The sequence below is a fragment of the Numenius arquata genome, chromosome 4 (assembly GCF_964106895.1).
Source record: "Numenius arquata chromosome 4, bNumArq3.hap1.1, whole genome shotgun sequence".
Lineage (NCBI taxonomy): Eukaryota > Metazoa > Chordata > Aves > Charadriiformes > Scolopacidae > Numenius > Numenius arquata.
The window spans coordinates 25,850,935-25,875,651 of record NC_133579.1 but is presented as its reverse complement, the minus strand read 5'-3'; the positions used below and the strand labels follow the sequence as shown (position 1 = coordinate 25,875,651).

Sequence of the window (24,717 nt, the reverse complement as noted above, 5' to 3'; positions counted from 1 at the left end):
GGTGACAGAATACTCACAATGAAAACCAGCTCTATGCAGGATGAGTATTACCTACCGCCAGCCTCATAGAACAGACATGGAAGGAAGGTAAAAAAAGGGGTGGGGGCATTTCACCACTAGCCTAACCCCTACCGATTTTTCCTCTTTTTAGAGCCAAACAGCATTGACAAGCAGAGCCTCTTTGTACATACCTACCTAATGAACCAATTGTTGGATGAATACAAAAGAACACCCATTAGTATTTTAATTTTGGATTTATAGAGTAGAAAATGCATGTTTGGAGACCTGACTTACAAGTAGGACTTGATGGATCATTTTGTCTCTCTCCAGCCCTTTTATGTTTCTCCGGGTCATAACTCCCAGCTGGTGCTCAACTGTCAGATTTAGGCAGGTGGCAAGAGATGAGAGCCTGTGAAGAAAGCTATACCTGAAAATGTCATTCCCAGACAGCAAGCTGCCACTGGAATCAAGCATAAACTATTTCAGAATTCTGCATTTTGAGCCATCAAGACATGAAATAGTACTAGAAATAATTGGCTAATACAATAGCAGTAACAAATACACTAATCAGGAAAAATATCAAGGTAGAGCGCTTTACGAAATGTCTTATACTTACAAAATTCCAGGTTTTTAAGTGGTACTTTTACATTAAAAGCTTCATCTTGTCAGGACTGACTTCTTTCCCCTCCCCATTAAAAAAAAAAAGACGGGAATTTTGGGAATAGGGATGAAGCAGATTGTTCTAAATATACTGAAAATTCAGAACAAACAATTTAGTTGCATCTTTCTGAGCTCTTGAACAGCTTCAGAAATTACACATTCCCGGAAACAGAGAGAAGGGGTAGAAATCAAACATTTTCAAACTGGAACATCTACAGCCAAAATGTGCCACTCAGGCATTGAGTTTTCAGAGATGATCAGATAATATTTACAGAAAATTAATCTGTGCTTTACAGCCATCTGATTTTACATCTAAAAACTGCTCATGTACAAGTTTCCTCAGACAATCATACAGCAAAAATAAAATATGCAGAGTTGAAGGATATGCTTAGGAAAGCTTTATGGTCAAACAATACGTTACTGAAAGCTAAATTGTTCATTTTTTATCTTAACTTTCTTATGCTCCAAGTAAGGTGTTCATGGTGTTACTTAGATTCAGCACAACATTACATTAATTTTGAAAAGGTCTAAGGAACACTTTAAGTAAATGAATAAAATGTTTAAAGAAAACCTTCTTTTTAATCCATCATGTTCCAGCTAATGGTATTTGTTCGTTCTGAACTTTAAGTTACCGCTACCTAGGAACCTGTAATGCAGATTCCACCTTACATGATTTATCAGTGAACTAATCAGTATTGTAAAGAAAAAAAAAAAAATCATGACTGTTAATAAGGACATTGAGAAAAATAGTTTCTACTATTAACACCAACTCAAATTTTCAAATGGGAAGCTAGAATCAATACACTACTTAACTGGTAAATTTGGTGAGAAAGCTGGTATGATGCAAACATTGCCACTTCAAAAGATTTTTAACAGTCATCTTTCTTACTGAATACGAGGCATCACTGAAGGCAGGTGGATTCTTCACACAAATATTTCATGTCTGTCTTGCCGATTATAAGACGTATATTCTTCACCTATGCTATACAATGAAAGTAGTAAGGCATGAACTTCTATTATCTAGTTTGGGGGGGAGGGGGGAAGTTAGAACAAGATAGCTGTGAATAAAAGTCAGGATATTCAATTACAATCCCAGGGACAACTGATCTTATGTCAAACACCTACTCTTTCATTAGCTTCCAAGGACTTTTGTTTCCATAATGCCTTTTTCATTTCCAAAGATGCTACAATATAGCAACTTAACTTACTTCACATGTGTAGGATACATTACCTACTAACCTCATAGTGAACTCTGATAGCCCTGCAGCCCCCCCAACTCCTCCACAAATCATAGGAGCAAGAATATACCAGCATTTAACCCAACAGGCATTCCTACCACAGAAGTGCCCCAAAGTCTTTAATACTCTACTTGAGAAAGCCACCACTGCCCTCAGAAACATAATTTATACACCAAAAAACCCTCACAAAATTCTCTTACCATTTTAACATTTTATATGACCAAAATAATTTTCTAGACAGCCAGGCCTTGATGTGCACCTTTACTAGGTTTTCTGAACACTAATTAGTTTCAGATGCCAGGGCAACAATCTCCAAAACACACTGAAGCACGTGTACGGAATGTATTATAACGCCATTTGTAGTCAACGATGTGAAAACTTTACAAAGCTGTTGAATAATTATGATTACTAATATCCCAATTAGGTTGGGCAGGTACAAAGACATCCTCAGTGCTAGACACTTAATGAATTTTTAAAAATAATTTATTTCTAAATCTTCTCTCTGGCTAGTCTTAAACAAGTAGGATTACTATAATTAAAAAGACATCATTTGGTGGGTTTTTTTGTTTTTTGTTTCTTTTTAAGTTTGCCTGCTTGGGATGTTTGAGCCAGTCTTCCCAGTCTGAGACAAAGGATTGCATCCAACAACAGCAAAAAATTGAAAAAAGTTTCAAAACTGACAATGACCAAAAAGAGAAGGATTATATCCAAAGCTAATTCTGATTCTTTTATCAAAAATATCATAGTTGAAACCCTTAATCCAATTTGCAGTCTTTAAAAATTAGACAGAACTGTTCTATTTTTTGTATCCCTAAAAGATGTAGAGACAGAGGTCAGGGCTTCTTCACAGTAAGCACAGGACACCTCAAAGCACTCTTGACTACAAAAGTTTACTACGTAGATAAGGCAAACATGGGGAAAGGAAACAGCCTCATTTTATGGACTAGGAATGGAAGCAGTTTGAATTGACTTCCTCAAGACTTCTGAAGTCCCACTGATGCACTCAATTTGTAAGTGAAAATACACTGGCTACACTCCAGCTATTACACCTTCACTACTGGATAAAAGCTTCACCCAGAACTGATGAATCAGCTGTCTACCAAAGACCCAGGCTTCCACTGAACTAATCCTTTCCTCTTGCTCACCTTTTCAGTCATCACAAAGAAATGAAAAAAAAATCTTAAAAACAGTCAGTCATGCACAACTCATTCTTCAGCAGATAGGTTAATTATACATCGTGCAGTACTAATAGAAACTTGTTAAACATTCATGAAACAGGAGCCTAAAAAGTAGAACAACTGAAATACTAGAAGATTAGCTATCCTTCTTACATCACCTGGAGTCATTTTGATTTGTCTTATCAAACAGCCAAAATAACTGCTGGGACAAGAATTCTAGGGACGCTCTCCAGTACAGTCTGGTTATGGAGTTACCAGCCTGTAGCTTCCTTTTCATGCTGCAAAGAAAATAATTGTTACTAGAAGTGAATCAAGCAAAATGGGCTGCAAATAGATGCCGAAATATTTAGCACCACCTGCAAACCAGGATTCCTTTGGATAATGAGGGCGAGTCATTTGCTCATACTCATTTCTTCAAAACGTTTCACTCATATATATATATATTTATACACACACAAGCACAGTTCAGCAGAGAGTATCCATGGCAGCACGCTCTGTGCCCTTTTCCTCCTTTACGCCCAATCCAAGTGGCAATATAGGAAAGAACGTATAACCATTTCCCATATTTCTCCAGAATTCAAGAAAAGCCCGTAACAGAAGTGTGAACAGAGTCCCAGACAGCCCTATCCTAGGAACAGCACGCAAAGACAATTCTGAATTTAAAGCAAATAAAGATCCAATTTTGGATAATTGTTATTGCAGTTCAAAGACTCTCTTTTACAAAGACCACTATTTATGAGGAAATTCTCTGTCACACTACTGACAGACGTTTCACCTCTTTAGGCACAGACAGAAACAAGGAATCTCTTTAAAGAGACTTGTCTTATTAATATAGAAGGAACAGAGGCCAGTCCAGCATCAAAGTCATGAAGGTTTAATTCTATAAAATTGAAATTTAGAAGTAAAATAATCTGGAATAAACCAATATCACAATCAATCTTTGACAAAAATTTTGGATGTGTTCTAAGAGTTATTTTATCCTTATGGAGATCACTGTTACAAAGAATCTTACCACAGGAGAGACCATCAGCTAATCTTGTGGAAACAACTGCTAAAAACGTTCCAATGGATATAGTAAAAGGTACAAAATCACATAGCTCTTATTAACAAATTGTGATCCTTCCTCCTCAGTGATCCAGTTTCCTTATTAACAGACAATCATCTAAAGACTATTTCTACTGTGAAACCAAGGTCCTTGAGAAAAAGGTAAAGGTTAATCAATCCCTCCAGAAATTGGCTGAGGAAAGAGCACCATCAAGTTGAGCATGTAAGACTGAACTTGCAGAGCTTACTAAAATGTCAGGTTTAAGTGGATGGTCAAGAAAGCTGTCAGACTAGTAAATAGTCTATAGTGAATGTGACTTCCACGAACAACAAATCACAAGCCTTCTCTTCAATAAATAAAGCTTTAGCTACACTAACATATAACACAAAACAACAGAAGAGAATCTGCAGAATGGTTGGAGCTAATGACCTGAAGTCCACACTACCTGCATCTCACTGGTATTATTCTAGACTAGCAAAAGACCAGGACTTTAGAACAGAGGGCAGCTGGAAGATACTCAACTAGGAAATGCAAAAGCTTTGAATATAGTAACATTGAGCTCTTTTTTTTTTTTCAGCTCTGGAAGAGACTTCTTATTGTGCTTCTAAAACTGAACCACATAGGCCTTTTGGACACTAAGGTCTTTCTCAAATGAAGCACTCAAGCCTGTTGAGGTAAGGCAGCAGACAGAAGACTCCCTCCTTCCCAATTCCATATTCAGGTGAAGTACACGGGCATCACAGCAACTAGGGAAACATGCGAGCAACATCTGGCAGAGAGAAGGCAGGAAGAACACGGTCACAGTATCTAGCAGACAGGAGCTAATGTGTTGATGAGAGAATAAGGACGTGGCAAGTCTTCTGATGTCTAGTTTAATTTCTTTTACTAAATTTTCCTCTTCCTGGTCTCCAGACTGCTGAGAAATGAGGTTTTATGAAGAAATAGCAGCTATTTTAACATAATACTGGTGGTGTGTATCAAAGGCAATGCACTGGGTACTTCAGGTTTTTCCTCCCAGATTTTTCAAATTTCAGTTGTTTGAAAATGCAGTTAAACAAACAATCTCATATTGAAAGGAATTTCACTCACACTTCTACCAACCTGAACAAAGGAATAATATACATATGCTATGACACAGCTATGCTGTCAAAAAGCTACATTTCTAGCTTAAGGCAACATTAAACACACAGCTCCATGCTACAGAAATAAAATAGCAGAGAGAACCAAAGGGTACAGAGGACATGGTAATAACAGGTAAGCTGACTGTGGAACTGTTGTTCATTGGATCCTACAATATAAGAATAGGAGAGCACTCAACAAGATTAGAATGAAGTCAGTTTAGCACACAAATAAGAACTTTTTTAGAAGAGCACATACTGAACTTTTAGAGCTTGCTGTCACATGAAGTTGTGGAAACAAGGTGTCAAAAGGGTTCAAAAAGGAAAACAGATAAATTCACAAACAGGTCCATAAATGGGAAAAAAAAAAAAAGATAGGTGGGAATCTACCTCCCATCTCTAATCCAATGACTGCAGATGCTGAGGAAATGCAAGTGAAGTGAACCAAAGGCAGCAGCAAGGCTTATGTCATCTCTCAAGGCAACATCTTTTCACCACTGTCAGAGGCAGAATACTGGGTTAGATGAATCATTCTGTAAGGCTGAAGGCAGTATTGCTCATGTTTAATCTATGCTGTTTTCACATTTTTAGAGTTTAAAACAACGCTTACGCCTGCCGCTGACCTGTGTAAAAAGTTAGGGACTGATTGTCAGATCAACAATCCGGTCCCGGCTTTACCAGATGGAGACAAGATACTAACAGGTCAGTTTCTGTACTGCGATCCCTCCCCCTGCTCCCCAAAGCCCCCCAGAAAACTAGCATTGCCTAAGAGCAGTCAGCTTGATCCCTTACCTACAGCAAGGAATCCTCTAACCAAAGAGAGAAATCATGTAGAATCAACTGTTAACACATAGACTTTATTTCTGTATTTACAATACTTAAAATATATCAGTATCTAGCTACTCCTAATAAATGCAAAAATAGAAAACCTCCCTTTTCAAAAAAGTGCAGAAGCGTAAATTAGAACATGATAACTTTAAAACATACAATGTTATTTCTCAGTGTTTTTACTAGGAAAACAGATTTGTAAAACAAGCACCATAATTTGTCTTACAGGAGACTCTCCATCAAAGCAGCATCACAGGGCAAAACAAGTAGGATGTTAGTACAATATGTAGTAGCAAATCTTTGAATATTTTAAATGGCAGAAACTGTTACAAATTATTACAAACAGCTATAAAACTGTTCTGACATTTTTTTTTTCAATAGCTGTACCACATAGCCGAATATTAACTGAGCCATATTTGGTCATCACAACAAAGACGTCTTCAAATGTTCCTTCTGTCTTTGGCTTGAACTGGACCGGCACATTGATGTAATGATGGGATCTGTAAAAAGGCAATTATGTGCATATTCATTGTTAATAAACAAGTGAATCCTACCAGATAGAGAAATTCTTGTCTAGTTTTGATTTTCACCAAAGCAGTATATTGAATGTGCACTGGATCATCAAGTTTATTTTTATAAATTTGATTATCTATTATTCTTTTGAGGGACTTTGTAAAGGTAATTCTTTCCTACTGATTATACGGAGTACTGTAATACTTCATTGCTGCTAGTTTACCTAGCTAAGTTTGGTCTGCCTCTTTGCACTGACAGTGCATAAACTATATTTACAGCAAAGTTACCACATTTCTTCCCTTCAGAAGTCACGTGACAGGTACACTAAAATTCCCAATTCTTTTGGAAATTCCACCAATCTGAAGCTAATAAAATAATTTCAATTACTTCTAATTGCCTCTATGTTAAGAAATATTTTGCTGAATCATTGCAAGTCGATATACCCCTCCTCAAACAGTTTTAAAGATTTTACAAAACACCTTTTTAGGTTATATAATTCCTCTTCTATTCAGATTGCATAAAAATGCACCAAATGTAATGGGTGGCTGTCTTAATTGCCAAAAGCCTAGAGCAAATGATATAAAAAATAAGCACTGTACAAGCAACAAGCTGGAAATGCTGAGTGGCAGCCTACTGGATTCCATGGCATCCAATGGAAACATCCATCACTAATAGACAGGTGACAGTAAAAGGCACATATTGGAATAAGGAAAAATTAAAAAAAAACCAAACAAAAACCAAACCAACCAAAAACCTGCATCACTTGATAAGACAAAGAAAGAAGAGACAGCTTTGTATTCTTTTATTGTAGCTTCAGTTTTCTCCCCTTAACAGTATTTAGTATTATCCAACGTCCTCTGGCATGTGCTTATTTTCCCCAACTTTTCCTTATTTTGTTCCCACCTTTCCACATTCCTTTCTTCTACACTAATCCAACCTCTCATAATCTGTCTGTTCTTTTACCCTTCTCCTACATTTAGAAATCATAATATTGGCCCTACATGTAAGCCTGATCCCAGCCTCATTCATTCAGTATTATCCTTAGTGCTAAAATAGTTACACCAGCAAATGGCTTTGGTTTTTGGGGGTTTTTTTAATTATTTTTTTTATTGTTCTTTAAACAGATCCTGGTCAATCAAGTAACTTAAGAATACGCACTTTCAGGATAAAGACTGGTATGCTACTGTATTTTTTAAATTGGGTTAATACAAAAACAAAGCACTAATTATGTAGTACAGAACTACAATCAACAATACAGCAAAGGAGTACAGCCAGATAAGGGTTTCATTTTTCACACTTGATTGCTAAGTGTTATATAACAAGCCTGGCACACTCTGTGTCTTTATCCATCTATAATATATAGGATGAAGATATTTACTCAGCTTCATTTTTAAAAATCCATTTTATAAATGGAGAACATCAGTATGACCATTTAATCTGTAACAGATACATTATATTAAAAAACACAAATTTTAATAAGAATAGCGTCTGAAGCTGCATACATCCAGGCCTCCTGATAATTTATGAAAATAAAAGTGAATTCAGCAGAAAGGTCAGAAGGGATGTAAAAGTGTACATGATCATCTCTAAAATAACATAGGTATGCTTCCTCACATATCCTAACACTTACTCAAAAAGAACAATATAACAAAACTCAATCTTACAGTATCAAAAACTTCGCAATAAGTTACGCAATGCTCTTTTAAAGAGATGGCCACATCTGGCTGTCAAATATTAATTGCCAGAATATGTACTATATGACCCCAGTGATACTGAGGCAGAGCACAGTTTCGCAGCATATGACAGCTATATTCAATTCCACATGACCTCTGAATTCATGTGTCCGTTTGGCTGGTGCTATACACATTACCATTCTTTTCTAAAAGCAGAATTAGACATTATTTAGAGTTTGTTTTGTAGCATTCAATCGATTTCTCACAATCAAGACAAGGCTTAACACACTGGAATTGTCATGCTTCCTAAGCCAAAGGGAAAGACGCTATTTTCAACTTCTTCAACTAACAAAGTTCAGACTCCAGCTACAACAGCTCTTTGGGTTATTACATAGCATAAATGTTATTGGAAATGAAGCACCCTGGAGGATTTTTCTCAAGTACAGTAGCCAGCAACTGGTCAAGATGACCACCAGTCAAGCAACCTGGTCTAGTGGAAAGCCTCCATGCCCATGGCATCGGGGCTGGAACTAGATGATTTTTAAGGTCCCTTCCAATCCAAACCATTCTATGAATAGTGTTGGGACAAGCAGAATTCCCCTACAATTAACTCTTAATAAAAAGTTTTACTTTTCTTCAAACTTTTTGCTATGCCTGCAATTCAATTAGTCTATGAATACTATATGGCCTTTACAAGTTGTTGCATCAGTTTTAAGTGGTATTTCTCAGAAGTCGGGTATGTCTGAAGCCTACTTCATAGACAAACTAATATTGCAGTGTTCTAAACACAACAGCAGCAATAGGTAAGTTTAAAAGGAACAATACGAGTAAGCTACATCTAAGCCATAGTAACCAGATCTATCATCAATCAATAGTGACTCCTGACACCCAGAATGGTGGCTACTGGAAACAAACATAATTAGTCAAGCAAAAATCAGTTTTACTTTTTAGTAATATCTGAAATATATACTACCCTGTAATCAACTTAGCTTCTGAAGGCAATACAATAGAAATGTCTCAGTTTCAAACTTTTCAGATAGACATAACCTGGTAGTCCTTCCAGAAACAGAACTTAGCCAAAGGTTTTTAAAAAGCCAAGTGTTTTTTAATGTTTCATCTGTATGTTTGTATCACTTGCTATCTTGTTAAAGGTTCTCTCTTTCTCTTCAGTAAAAAAAATAAAATAAAAATCTACTCTGTCAACAAATAGAACTCCTCTTTTGAATGCAAATTCCGGAGTTCTTTCCCCACCTATTCTTTGTAGGACTTATAATATTAACTAAATGACATCTCTGTGGTTAAATAAAAACCCAAAAATGTACACTTTAAGATATTTGGTGAAGATTATTAAAATTGCTTTTTTTTTTTTTGGTTGCAAAATACTGTATTTGGATAAAGCCCATTACTATTTTCAACTGAGCAAACTGTGGTAAAGGAACAAGCAGTGTCCAGTATTGGTTCTTGTGATCACATAACCAATTGAACAAGAACTTGCAAGCCACTATACCACCTTCTGAAGGTCAGACTCTTGATGCTAAATATGAACTTGCAATTCCATTATCCAGATTTAAAACTTGGTTACATAGGATTGCTTTCAAATTTGGCCCTCAAAATGAAGAGCATACAACAGACCACGTTTACCACATGACACTTTTTTGGTCCAAGAATATACATAGGTGGTACTTTCTATTTTTACACTTTTATTTACAGACTAATATTCCTGCAAACTGTTTTCTTATGCAATTAATTCTGAACATTACTTTGTAAGATGTCCAGTTAAGCTAGCTTAGATAGAAAACGTTAACACTGGCTTTCTTGAAACTCTCTTTGATGCTGTTCTAAAATAAATACCATTTAAAGAAGTTCTTTTAACGCTTTTTAAAAAGCATCTATCCAAGTCAAGTAATTTTTCTGTGCTTTATGCTCTTAAATAGGAGAGCTTCTTCAGAGCGTTATGTCAACTTCAGGTAAACAAAATTTTAAAAAGCTAGGAAAGGCCAATATTTACAACTGTGAAAAAAACCAGCCAAGTTACGAGAAAAAAAGGTTGTGAAATGTTATTAGAAAGTGCAGTATATTCAGTTGATAACCTTTAGAAACTGTAGACTGAATTTTAAACTTGTTAACTCTACTTTGGGTAAAAGCAAAAGGAGTTTATCATCTCTCGCAGAAAATATACCAAATAGCTTTTAAGCATTCTACAAGAATATTTCTGAAATATCCAAGTGTCTTCCAGTGAAGTTGCTAATTTTTTATTTTTTTTTCCAGGGACAATCAAGTCATCCTGTCCTTTGTCTGCAGCTGTACAGCCTCAGACAGATCTAGCTAGTCATCTTCATTTGGATAGATTTTATCTCGGTCCCTGCTTCCATAAAAAACCCTTCTGTGCCATCTGATATGATATATTTAATAAAAAGATCCCAGTTAAATAGAAATACTGGAACTCCAGTATTTCCTCCACTGGAAGTGGAGTTATAACCCTTTGCACTGAAAAGCAGCCTTAAGAATACCTTGAATACCTGCGGCTAACACCACCATAGCCCTGTCTTTAGAATAAACGCTAAGTATCATTGACAGACACAAAACTAGATTAGGAGCCAGAGTATCTAGTTCCGTTTATGGTTTTGCTCCTAATTTCTGTTCTGTATACACTTCGTTTCCCTGTCTTTAAAACAGGGACCTGTTCAAACACTGAGAATGTACGCTGTATGACTTAGGAAATAGTCGAATTTCTGTTTTCCTGACAATCCTGCTGTTACAGATGAGCACGTGACATGCTATGCTTCTTGAAGAGACGACTAATAGGACTGTCAAATACTTATCATAATGAACTCTAAAGATGACTGAGTTTATTTTGAAGGATTATCACCAACTTGAAGGTTCCTGTTATGCAGGTAATATGCTGAAATACTTGGTATGACCAGGCAATTCCACTGGCTGCTCAAACCTTGTATTTGCAGAGAATCTTTGATGCAGCTCTGCAGGTTTGTCAAATTAGAAGCACGATGAAGGCAATTTGCTTGGTCTGTTGTGCAGAAAGTATAAATGGAAGGAATGACCTGATTGTGTACAGCATGCCAAATGGTTAAATGAAACATTAGGCTTAGCATTAAAAGCAGCAGCACTGTTAGAAACAATTTGCAAGGAAGAAGTTGGCAGATGCAGAAATAACTGTGTGGGCTCGTTCTGCTTCTAACCAAGATTACAGAGTACAGCTTAGCAAGAAAAAAAAAAAAAAACACCCAAACCAAAAAACCCTTTAACTAGACAGCCAGAATGTTGGATATTTATATCTACATTTTAGCACTGTACAGACAGAGAAGATACTTATCTTACTGAATTACTTGTTTAATTTTTTTGTTAGGAGAGAATGTGAGCATATGAATTACTTACCTCAGAGAGTATTTCGAGTGCTTGATGTAGAAAGGCTCTCTGGGACTTAGAAATTTCAGCTGCAATTTAATACAAAATGCTTAAAAGCACACTGTATCTGAGCCTATCATATTCAATTTCTGACATGCTTTAGATAAATCAGGTCACTTACAAATACAGCTTTACACAGACCTAGGGTTTAAAAAATAAAGCATGCCCACATTTGTGCATACTAATAAAAATTCACATCTCAATATTTTAATGAAGTTAAAAATAAAATAAATAAATCAGGATAGTAACAAATCCATGCAAACTATAATCTATATTTTTTTCAGTGGCAAATATATTACAAATACACTTAGCGATTCAGTCACACAAAAGAAAAGAGAAAAATTACAGGAGAGCAAAATTCTTCAAATATTGACTTTTGAAACCAACAAACTAAGACTTCTGCTATTGCAATCTTCTGCCAAGAGTAAAAATAGAGCAGTTAACTGTTGGAAGGACTTATGAAAATGTATTTAAAATAAAGTCTGTCAAACTTACCAAGTGTGTTGTAAAGGAATTATTCCGCAAGTTGACCTTTAATGTGCATAATTCCCCAACTCTAGTTGGAGGAAAAGTGTACAGGTCTTCTGGTGCATATATGCCTCGAGTTATCTCATTTTTTCTGATTTGAAAAAGGAATTTTAAATATTAAGATTTCTTATTTGCATGGTCTGAATATATTGGTTGCATACTTCAAGATAACAGGCGTATTTTCTGAGACTTAATCAGAAAAAATTGAAAGATCCTGAAGGCATCAACTCTCTCACCTAAAACTGTATAGGCAATACATTTTAGCCAGAAAGAATAATAAAGGCATCACTGTGTCATAAATACACATACATTTACTTAAACACACTGTCACAATACTAATTTCCCCTCCCCATGTGCTTTACTTCTCAGAGACACCACTTTTAACCAGGACATTTTACTCCCCTGCCATATTCATATAATCCCCTAGTAAAAGAACTGGAAATCAACTTAAGACTGAAGAACAGCAAGATTAAGATATGTAGTACAGTGGTCTTCTCAGAAGTGACTTTACAGTTCTATGGAGTCTCCAAAAGGGGAGTATACAAAAAGTATGCACAAGATTTTGCTGCTGATACCAGTTCATTTACAGCAGCAAATCATGGTCAGGCAACTTAGAAACCCAAATGAAAAGAGAAACCATGAGAGACTGAACAATACAAAGCCATTAAGAGGTCTGATAGGTCTGGTTTTTGCAGCTATTTACTCCTTAACGTAGAATCATACAATAATTCGGGTCAGTAGGGGCTCAGGAGGTCTCTAATTCAACCTCTTGCTCCAGTCAGGGTCAGCTGTAAGGTCAGACAAGGCTGCTCAGGACTTTGTCCAGACAGATCCCGAAAACCTTCAAGGACAGAGACTGCACAGCTTCTCTGTGCAGGCTGTTCCACCACATAGCTGTCCTTACAGTAAAAAAGGTTTTGGTGGTGGGGTTGGGTTTGTTGGGTTTTCCCCCCTTTCACCCAGTTGCAGACTCTTTCGTTTCAAGTTTTGTCCATACATACCCTGCCTTAATTGTACGTGCTTCAGAGTAAACCTCCATTTCTGGTATAACTGGAAGCTCAGGTTTTTTAAGGGTACTTGCAGAAGCTTTCACAATTAAAGTTTCATCTTCTGTTGTAGTACCCTATTGGGAAAAATAAAGAAGCCTTTAAACTTTGCATTCAAAGGTATTTAAGTGATCAAATATGTAAGTCATTTCCCTTACCCAATCCAAGACTTTTTATTTAAAGTATAATTTTTCAGGAACAGTAGAGTCTGGATCATTGAGACAGAAGCAATGATTTAGGAGGAATACTTCAACAGGCTTCTGTGTCTCATGAATACTTTGTCACAAGTCAGTTCACAACAAACCAGCGGTGCAGGTGGAATTGTCGAGAAGGCTGCTAGCTACAAAGGTTTTACTGAAAGCCAAAATAAAAACCCATTCCTCTGCAGATATTCTGCCCATATGTCTCATGAACAGCAGTCAGCTAAACAACAGCTCAGAAAGAAGGCCTAAGTCATCATTATAGTTTGAATTCTCACAACAGCAAAAAAGCTTGTAATAATTTTGTATTATGAACAATACATCCTTCTCAAAAATCTCACCAGATCTCTCAAAGATCTTCCTCAAAGATCTCTCCAGAGAAATAGAGTCTGATAATGCATTATATGGTAATTTTTACATTCAGAAATTAAGCCAAAATATTTAGCATCATCAGGACCCCCATTCAGTGTACTCTAATACAAGGAGACCAGATCACCCTAAGGAAATACTTTGCCAAATAGCCACATTCAAATTCTCCATTGTTTAACAAATCTAGCCTTATACTGTTTGGAGCCCCCTGGGTTACAGCATCTTGAACAAAGTTAAAGAACCGAAAGAACCTCCTACACTTATGGTAGTACAACACTATCTCAATTTTTGAAACGGTGCTGATGTTTTAGACAAGCAGTTGATTCCCTTATGCAGAGAAGATTAAAAAAATAGATTCATCTTCAATAGAGCTGCTATGACAAACTTGTCTTTTAGACATTCATTTCTTCTATTGAAAGAGCTGCTAATCAGTCTGTCAGAAATAGCAGCAGCCAAAAAAACCCAACCTTAATTTTAAAGAATATTTTTCAGTTGCAAATAATCCATGAACCACAGTAGAATCCAATACAAAGACAAGAAAGGATTTGTACATGTTACTTGTTTCAAGAGTTTTTCATTTTCTGTGTAGTGAAAAATGATGGGTGTCATGCTTCGGTGTTACCATTCAAATTCTAGTTTACCAATAAGGCAAGTTTACTGCATGAGAGTAAGGCACATTATGGAAAACAATCAGAAGTTCCCCATGTTTTTATAAGGGCATCTTGAAGTACTGCATGCTTTACCGTAGCCTGCACTGACTTTTCCTGTTTTAAATGAAAGCAGTATGCTAACACTGTCCAAATGGTTATGATTGAATGCTGCAGATCCAAAGCAACCTCAGGAGCATAGAAATTTGTTTAGCTTTAAAGTTGGAATTATTCTCCTCAAAGAGTTCAAAAAGTTTTTTCCTCCTCTCACTTCTGGGATACCCAAAGAAGACAAAACTCTGTGCTGCTGATAATAAACAAACCAGGACTCTTAACACAAAACATGCTGCTAACTAAGTATTAAGAAATTCAGCTCAGTTCGCTACAAAATAATACACTAAAAAAATACATAGTTACACAGCGAAAGTACATAAAACAAATTAAAAAATGTATGCACTTAATGTTTGTAATATCTTCAAACAGCAGGGATTCTTTATGCAGTCCTCAACTTCCTACGTGCTAAAGGAGCAATCAGAACTTAGGTGCTGCCTCAGCCTCCTGGGACATTCTTGCTAGTTCCCCGTTTCACCCAGAATGAATCAATAATTAGACCAAATTTCCAGTCCAAGACTTTTGTGCACACTGATGATGCTCATTCTTAGCTCAATGATCTTAGAACAATACCTGATAGCAGCCTAGAAATGTTTCTCAGGAAAAGAAAAAACTGTGTTTGAACAGCTGGTAGTGAGAGGTTGGGGCTGCAAAGCACAGGTAGAATCCCTCCTTTCTTTGTCTCTGGGATCAGTTTTGGAGACGTGATGGTTTCCAGTGGCGGAGACTGCAAATGCATGCAGCGCGTAATCAAAGTCACAGTTAATTGGTTTTTCGGGAAACGACGAAAGTGGTAAGTGCCACTGATTTTCCTAACTTCACCTTGTTCTTTTAGTTCTTTCCTGAGCTCTTCCGAATTTTTCATTTCTTTTGAAGCAGTGCTATAAATAAATACCACTCAGTCACTCCAAATGACAGTCAGTCTTCCCACTTCATTCTATCAAAAGTCACATTAACCAGAGCCATAGCCCTCCGCCTCAGCAAACCCAGCAGGATTCTAGTCCTTTTCAAAGTTGTAGTAACACAGTCTAAACTCAATCTATTATGACCTAGGGATCAAAACTGATTTGTCTTCTCAACTAAAAACGAATCCGATTAAAAAGCTACAAAAATCTAAGTAAAGATTCTGTGTGGACCCCTCTTCCAAACAGATGCATGGTTCCTTACCTAGTTGATAAACAAAGTATTTCCATTTCAACCCTTTTTCAAAATGATCATGACATATTTCAAGTATTTCCTACAAATTTTTTTCCCATATGCACAAAGAGATGCTGGAAAGATCTAATTGTTAACAACTTTGAAAAGAATCAAGAGGAACAAATCTGACATGGTAGTTTAAAAACATTAATATCAAGTTGTGCAGCTCAAAGATTTACACAACTTTGACAACTAGTAACATTTTAAGAAAAGAATTCTTCAAAACTCCAGATTTCTGATAAACAATTTATCTTCTCTCAATTTCAATTAGCTTTAAACAGATAAATGACAGAATTTTTCCTCATTTTAAGAAAAATTATGTTCAAAGAATTAGATGAAAGGTGAATAAAAAACCCTCCCAAACCAAGCATTATACAGGTCTCATTCTTTCTCCCAAAATTAGAAGTCATTTAACATATAATTTTTTAACAATTCCCATTTTCAACACAATTAACTACTGGGAAGAACAAAGACCCTACAAAATAAAAGGTAAGGTACCCCAGCAAGAGTCATAAATAAGGTTCCTACTACTGGAACTATTTTGGTACTCTAATGGAATATCCCAAATCTTTACCTGGGCTTCTTAGAAAAATCAAGTCAAACTCTCTGGAGAGGAGACAGCCTATACAGCAATCACACAATGCTGAACATACAAAGCTCTTCACATTCAGCTCATTTAAGTAATCATTAGGATTAATTCTTTCTAAGAGTAATAGATTCTCTGTCCTACAGACTCCGCCTGTATGGATGGTGAGGTAGGGATTAAAAGCAAAGTAAGGAGAGAGAGCACAGAACAACAGTTCTAACTCCTAAGTTCTAACTCCCTTGCAAGCCTCATCATAAAGTTAGAGCTGAAGAACAACAGCAGAGCAAAGGAGAGCTCAAATCCAACTTTGCCCATGTACAAGTCTCAAAAATCACCCCCCGCCTGTGTTGTTACTCGGATAAAATACTCAGATTCCATCAGACACATGCATATCTCCAATATGATATTTGAAAAATCCAATATTGCATTGAGTTACATATTATAGCAAAGGTCAGTTACTTTGCTATTTATTTACAAAAATAAAACCAATCCACTTAGCGTCTGATACAAACAAATCTGCACCTACAGAAACAATTCCCACTGAAGGCAAGTTTGTCTCCTCTTTCTCTGAGCAAAATAAATTTTTATGTCTTAAATGGCAAAAGAGAATGCATTAACACATAAGCAACAGGAAAAAAGTATTTTTGTAAGATAGGAAAATCAGAATAGTTTAGTCCAACAAAAGTACCAGTAGGGTTGGTTTTTTTCTTTTCAGGAAACACCAGTGCATATGAGAAAGAATACTGTAGAATAAAATTATGATATTGTAAAAAAATTGTGCTCAGGAAAGCATTTATAGCATTTATATACTCACCGCTCCAGAAAGTTGAAATCTTATTTTGTGTTTCCAAGTAGGTTTTTCAACTGGGTGACACTCAAGGTCCCAGAACTGGGAGTAATCCCCTTTATCTCTGGGTAAAAAGATTACAGCAACCTACCAAAACAAGAGAAAAGTTTCGCAGAAGCTTCTTAGAATAATCTAGTCTTCACAATTTTACCTAGACAAAGTTACAGTTAAGCTGGCATGAAATTTACATACTACAGAACATACATTCCACACACAGGTGATCTTTCAGAAAACAATAGAGCTCAGAACTTTCTCTCTTGTGCGCAAAGGAGGCTGATGAAATAGGTTGTGCAAGCGATCTCAAACAAAATTTCAGTTCAGCTAATCTACTTTAAGCGAAGTCAGCAGGCGCTTGCACAATTATTTCTATTAGTAAAATGGAGGAAAACGGGACCAGTAGGGGAAATACACACAGCTGAAAGACAGAAATCCCTTCCTTCATTTGTCAGCTAAGCTGCGAACAACTGCACTCCTCCAGCTCCAAGTCTGTGAGCACACTGCTACAATTACTAGAAAACCTGAAATTTAAACCAACTTGCAGACTATGCATTTGATCATACTTAAAGGTCATCTATATAACAAAGGCTTGTCTCTGTATAGTGATGTACCACGTTAATTCAAGAGTAAACTTGCATTGTTTTCAGAGTTGAGATTGAGGGAAGAAAGAAAAGGGGAGCAGCAGATCAGAATAGATCACTATAACTACATCTAATTAGCCAAATATTATCATACCCACTGCAAAAAACAGCAAATCATGATAGCACTGTACCTTAGCAGCTCCAGCCAACAGCCTGACATGCCAATAACGTAAATGTTATTCAAATAGGCCTGAACTAGGATTGCTAAAGTAAAGACAACTGTTTAAATTCAAATAATGGTTTTAAATATTATGAAATAGGACAGTTTATGTCTTGTAAAAAGATTACAAATTGCATCATCATAGAAATAATGTAGTTCAGGAATGTCATTATATTTCATAATGATTAAAAGATACGTATTCACGAAGATGCACAGACAGAACTGAAGTAGCCCTGAGGGACAAAAGAAACCTGATCAGCACATCCTTGAATGTGCTTTATAATTGTGGTTATGAAACCCCCTACTGGCCAGGAGATAAAATTGTAAGTCAAATGAAATCAACTTTAGGAACAGACATCTTCTTGAATAAGTATGTCAAGACTGCTTCTGAGGAAGGGAAACCAGTTCTCACACAAGTTTCATAAAAACCTAGTATTATTTTTGATTTTCTTGTGGGTTTTTACATAATATTTTAAAGCAATTTTCTGTTCTAAAATAATTTATCTTTAAAAAAAAAATACAACCACAAAAAACAAAAACACCACCATGTCAAAGTCAAACTATAGATTGCGTGAATTCTCAGAATCAACTCAGCTAACATTATACCAGCTGCGGTAAGCAGATATTGACTACCTGATACACCCCAGAACCCAATTTTGGAAGGCCAACTTTTTATCATGATCAGATTAAGTATGACCAGCTTCAAAAATTCAGCTGTTATTTCAGAGAATTTCTCATGTAAGATCCTATTTTACAATTGAGATACACTAACATGCTTAAAACATTTATAAATGTCAGTTTACCTTCTCCTCTCCATGAGCCGCAAGAGTACCGGAAACATGGGAACATCTGAAAGCGGAGTAAGTAACTCTGAAAACACAGCCAGTTTCATCCACGTCCTGCAAATAAAGTTTTAAGTCATATTCAGAACGGAAAGTTAAAAAAACAACAACAAAACAACAAACCAAAAACAACCACCACACAACACACACCCCCACACACCTACTGAAGAAAATGCACCCAATCGAGATGCTTTCAAGTAAACAAATAATATTGTCTCCCTAAAAGACAACTAATAAAGACTAAAACTACTACAACATTTATGGAGTCACCATGACTACCGACTTCTAGTTTGGAGGCGGTGCACTGGATAGAACACTCAGCATACTCAGTCTTCTGGGCTACAGTTAAGAGTGCCACATATCCATTTTTCATCATTTCATGCCAGGCCATAACAATTCTAACATAAAATCAAAGTGACCATCACAGCATTTCAGACTATCAAAAAAACAGAGAAGCATTTACAAGTTTCAATGGAGCAGCTATAGTAATTGCACAGGCAACAGCAGTGTAATTCAAATATCCTTGACCTAACTTAAATTACCTAGAGACACCACGTACAGAAACCCAAGTCTCAAAACAAGGCAAATCTAGCATTCTGGAGCCAAAAGAGACACATCTTTTATGTATGCTTGACTACTTAACGCAATCTGGATGATGATACTAGACGAGCACAAGCAAACACTGTAAGCCAGTAAATGAACCAGAAATTGTCCCATAGAGCACTACGATTCAGTCAGGGAGCACACTAGAAGTGAAAAAAGGAGTAAAACACTTTGCTAATAAGGACAGAGGCAAAAAGAAACTTTGTAATTGAGTTCATGCTCAAACATATATTCTTTCTTGAGAGGATGGAAGGAGAAAGAGCAGCAGGAAAAGAGAAGGAAAAAAACCCAAGGGATCTGCATAAAGCTACCAACGCAAGCATTCGCTCACTTTAACATAGGGTGGTGCCAAAGATGACAAATTCCACTTCACATCTTCATCTCCTTTATTCTCCATTTCCAGGTAACTCTCTGAAAGAGAAGTATCAGACTAATACATTAAATGTATTTGTACAAGTATCTTGTGTGGAAAGACTTTAAACAGAAACTATGTTCCAAGACACACAGAAGTTTAATGGAACCAGTTCTCATGATGGCAGCTCCAAGGGCAGACTCAAACAAAGCACACTGTCAGCAGACTTTCCTATTATCTTAAGGAAAAATGTTTATTTCTCCGCTACATGCAGACAAATTTATCTCCCATCTTAGGGACGAATATACAGATGAGAAGAATCGGTCTACTACAGACGTGCATTGTCCCAAAAGAGCTTTAACAAAATACAGTAACCTCGTAGTGCCCTCTTTGCCCAGGCACAGTATGGTTGCATTCATCATTGTTGCTTAAAAAACTGGGAACTTACCTGTCTGTATGCAAACCTATTTGTGGGAAAAAGTGTGGCTATACTGCACTGGGGGGAGGGAGGAAAAATTCTGAAAAGAGTTCCATCATAAGGAGTAACATTTCAAACTAAAAACAGAAGAGAGGAACTGGTCAATCACGCTTATCAGACTAAAAGAATAAAAACGAAGTCAAGGCATTCCAGTTCCCAAGCATGCAATAAAATAAACAAAAACTCTGAACACAAGAAACTACAGATTTTGCATTTACAAAGTAAGCAATATTACCTGAGCTGTGGCCAGGTCTTGTTTTAGGAAAAACAATGGTTCTATTCTTTATTTCCATTTTTGTTGGAGGGAGCACTGAGAGAGGTTTGGCCACATGAACAGCCGGACTTTCAGAACGTGGAGTAAATATATTGCGTCTTCTGGACGGAAAGTCTACTGCAGACACACTTTGTGCGACTGCCTCTCGAATTTGCACTTTAATAAACTTTTGCACAATTTGGAGAAAAAGAAAATATTTAAATAGTGAACACTGATATATTAACAAGTCAAACTATTTAGCTTTATTTCTTTGAGCTGTAAGAGCTCGTGTTCAACTTCACATTCCAACAAAGTCTCATATATTCAATCACCAGGTCTTCTTTAACTTCAGTCCACAAAGTTTAAAGATTATAGGACAAGCTTAATCTAGGAGAACAGGAAAATTTCCTGAAAATTTGCCATCTAGATGCTTTAATTCAATAGGAATGATAATTTAAACTTGGTAAATGTAATTGACAACTCCTATAGTATTCTTTACTCGCAGAGAATAGGAACATTCTGCCTCACACAGAACAAGCTTTGAAGTTTTCAGAAGTGCTAATTATGTAGCAGAAGTGAACACAGTTAATGACAGTAAAATCTTAGCATACTTTTTGCTTATTGGATAGGTAGTAAAGAAATGGCAAAAGCATTATCAACTATTATCACTCTCACAATCTGATGGCTTTGGCTACATTTCTCTTCTTTTGTCCTAGTCGGTTTCTTCTTTTAAAGTTTTTTCCCGTATTATAGAACATAACATAGTTAAGTATGTGTACAGTCTCCATTTCCTTCTCAACTCGCTCTTTTCAACAGCTTCCCTTTAAAACCCCAACAGTTTGTTTGGGGTTTTAAAGCAATTTCCAATTTTGTATCATACCTCATCTTCCTCCATGAAGAAGGAAAGTGGACATGCTGTTTTATCTTTTCAGTGTCTTTTCTCACTCCACACATTGTTACAATTAACCCAAAATACATACTGGCTGTAAAAATAAAAAAACAGGTGTCTATTTCTTTGGGGGAGAATACCAAGGAGTCTTTCTGCTTTTACACTGATGAAAGAAAAAACTGCTGGCTTCATAAATTTTACTTTTATGACTTAGTTTAATCAGGGAAAAGTCTTGAATTAAAATGCATGAAGAGCAAGAACATATTCTTCATCACAGACTTGTCAGCCAGAAGGTTAAGTTTACCTTAAGGAAGCTCAAAATTAGCTATGGTGACTTGTCCAATAACCTCCTTTAACTGCTTTTAAAATATTTTATAGACTACTTTTATATATGCATGTGTACATATATATATTTAGCTTTTTAGAAAATGATGCATAAGGCAGTGGTGGGTGTACAGATGCCATTCGATCTAATTGTTCACACCATAGTACTTTTTCAGAGATGAATGAACTAGGAATCTCAGTTTGCAAAACAGCATCCTAACTTTTTTTTTTTTTTTCCAAAGAAAACTTTAAAAGTTAGAGAGAATACCAGAAGTTGACAGAACTGCTATCTCATGCCTAAAAGGTTTTAGCAACATTATTTTACTTTGCTGGATAAGGTCTAGAAAACAGTTGCAATCTCAACTCTCAAATAAGCCATGTACCTTTAGTCCATATTCACAAATGATAGAGATTAGGCCACTCCAAGGAATTAATGAAGGCTTTGTGGCAAGTGATGGATTAGGACTCACCAGAATTAGTGTACTGCTCCTAATAAAAGAAAGAAATATTAGCATGATACTCATATTAGAATGAGTATCTACAACAGCTCTCACCAGCCCCCCCCACTAAAGGATGCACTTTTAAGACAGCAGGTAAGTGAAGATGATCTAGAGATAATTAAATGTAAGGTATTCAGATATCCAATACATTATCAAGCTTTAGTAGTCAGAAATTTAACACTAACACACTTTATAAGCTTGTTGTTGGTTGTTGTATAAAGGGTCATAGGGAAAGAGTAAATCTTACCTCTTGTTAACATACACACCCAGTCAGGCCATGTAAAGCAGACATAACTACATCTTTCAGAAAAATAAGCTTCAATACTAGTCAACAAGGGAATTGGACTGTTCAAACAAATTGCATTTCAAGAATTTTTTTAAGTAACTCTAGTTTCAGAGAAGAAGCTTGCTTTCCTTCCTGCCATGCAGAACGGATCATGGAAAAAAGAAATGCCTTTCAATGTCATCAATGCTTTCTATAGTTACTTAGAATAGGGGACACTGAAGAGTCTAAACTCACTTGAAGCAGTCATGGCATCACACAGCAATTTCACCAGTGAGAACAAATTCCGATTTACAATGTTCCACATTCTATACTAGAGACATTTAAATAATGTAGGGAAGTAAGCACTGAAGTATTAAAAAAAGGAGTACAAAAACCACTGAAATAAAGGTCATCGGTTGTATGTTAGCAAAAGCACTCAAGCTAAACCAGAAACATTAGCTTAATATGTCATTAGCACAGCACTTTGCATTTGAAAAGTTTAGTGTAGGAACAAGATCAGTCACCATAGGAAATCAGTTCCATAATCATTGTCACAATATGACCATCTCTACAGATTTCAACAAACATATGTTAATGACCTTAAAATATTACACGGGGACACTGATTTTTTCCTTCAAGAATTGTGAGATTTTTTTTTTGTCTCAACAGTTCAATTTTCAGAATCTTTTCACTCTCTCTCTCACGTATAAGCTGCATATGTCAGAATATGATTTACTAAGTACACACACTATCTGTTATCACAAACCATTCCACTGTCTTTGCTCCCACCAGCTTGTCTTTGACATTTACTGCAAACTTCCCATGGAAATCTAACTTGCATGGGGTCATAAACCACACATCTCTCAGAAGAGTCACGTTCAACTCTAGATACTAACTCTAGAGTACTTCTCTTGCCATGGAAAGAAGCAGAGCCTAGGGAAAAAACACCTTCCAAAAGGCAGCTCTACCAGCTTTTGGAGATTCCAACAATCCCTGCTCCAAAAGTGCAATTCCTTTAACACTTATCAATACTCCCAACACTGAGGCACAGTAACATGCCAAAGGCTAGTTTCAGTTAGCCTCCACTAGAAAATCTCTTGGAATGCTACCAAGTTTAGTAGGGACTCTGGACTTTATTATTCCACATTCAGGCAGGTTAGAACTTAAGGAGTTTAGTCAAGGTGAAACAGGGGTTAGTCTGCTTGTTCTAGCATGGCAGAGTCAGTCCTTGACCTAGGACCTTCTCTCACTATCACTGGGAAATCAGACCTCTCCTGGCCTAAATCCGCTCAAGAATTCTGTCGGCTCCAGCGATCACAGTGCATAGTATAAAAGATTGTAACTGGCTCCTATCCTGACAGGATGACTGCTCTTGGCACCGCAGGGAGATGGTCACGAAAAGCAGAAAACCAGGCAAAGCACAGCTTGCTGTGCTACAGTCAGCTGTTCCCATGGGTCCATTTCCTACTTGCAGGCCTCTGTTCTTGGTCCAGACTTGGACCCAATATGCGAGGTTTCAGGTCATTCTTTTCCAGTGAAGGGAACACATTTTAAAATTATGCAGTGCAGGAAAATTGCTTGCAGAAGGCCTTCAATTCCCTCTTCTTAAAAAAAATCATTCCACAGACAGTCCCGAGTCGCAGATATGAGACACTCAGGATGTCCTTACTTTCACGGCTACTGGAAAGTTGCTCATTGTTATCTCTTTTTGAAACTGTTGTTCTCAGCACTGATTGAATCTGCAAGGAGTGGCTGATATCCTAGCCCTTTCAGAGAATGCTCTTTATTTTGTTCTCCCTAGTGAGGGAAGTTCCCCAGCCATACATCCAAGAATTTACATCTACGTGAATACAGAATTAAGTGTTTAACTGTATTGCATCTTGCATTGTGATGCAGGACTGAAAACAAAGTATCTGCTTTGGACAGACATCTACAAAGTTAAAGCAACTACTGAAATAAAACTCAGAAAGCAAAACCTACTTTTTGTGGAATATGAGACTTTGTTTTTTTTTCCCCAAGATGAGAATAGTTTAGTAACAGGGTCCTAAAAGCCTTTCTGAACTGATCTTAAAAAAACGAATTCAGAAGTGAGAAGCGGTCACATCTTTCAAGCATTTTCTTGTGAAAGACTTTGCTGTCTTTCTGTGAGACAGTCTCAGACACACATGCAGTGATGTGATGACTACTGCTCCAAAATACTGCTAGT

The 24,717-nt window shown here is 36.6% G+C and overlaps 1 protein-coding gene across 1 annotated transcript in view; it reads right to left on the bottom strand.

The window, feature by feature from the left end:
• Positions 1 to 6,073: 6,073 nt before the first annotated feature.
• CEP192 (centrosomal protein 192) overlaps positions 6,074 to 24,717 on the bottom strand; it is an 82,357-nt gene continuing 63,713 nt past the window's right edge. Inside the window, exons 43-51 of the mRNA XM_074146800.1 lie at positions 22,130 to 22,235; positions 20,516 to 20,720; positions 19,782 to 19,861; positions 18,809 to 18,904; positions 17,175 to 17,294; positions 13,206 to 13,327; positions 12,172 to 12,295; positions 11,647 to 11,705; positions 6,074 to 6,567 (exon numbers count right to left, since the gene is read on the bottom strand). Of these exons, the coding sequence (XP_074002901.1) occupies positions 6,414 to 6,567; positions 11,647 to 11,705; positions 12,172 to 12,295; positions 13,206 to 13,327; positions 17,175 to 17,294; positions 18,809 to 18,904; positions 19,782 to 19,861; positions 20,516 to 20,720; positions 22,130 to 22,235 (1,066 nt within the window). The 3' untranslated portion in view covers positions 6,074 to 6,413. The remainder of the gene's footprint in view (positions 6,568 to 11,646; positions 11,706 to 12,171; positions 12,296 to 13,205; positions 13,328 to 17,174; positions 17,295 to 18,808; positions 18,905 to 19,781; positions 19,862 to 20,515; positions 20,721 to 22,129; positions 22,236 to 24,717) is intronic.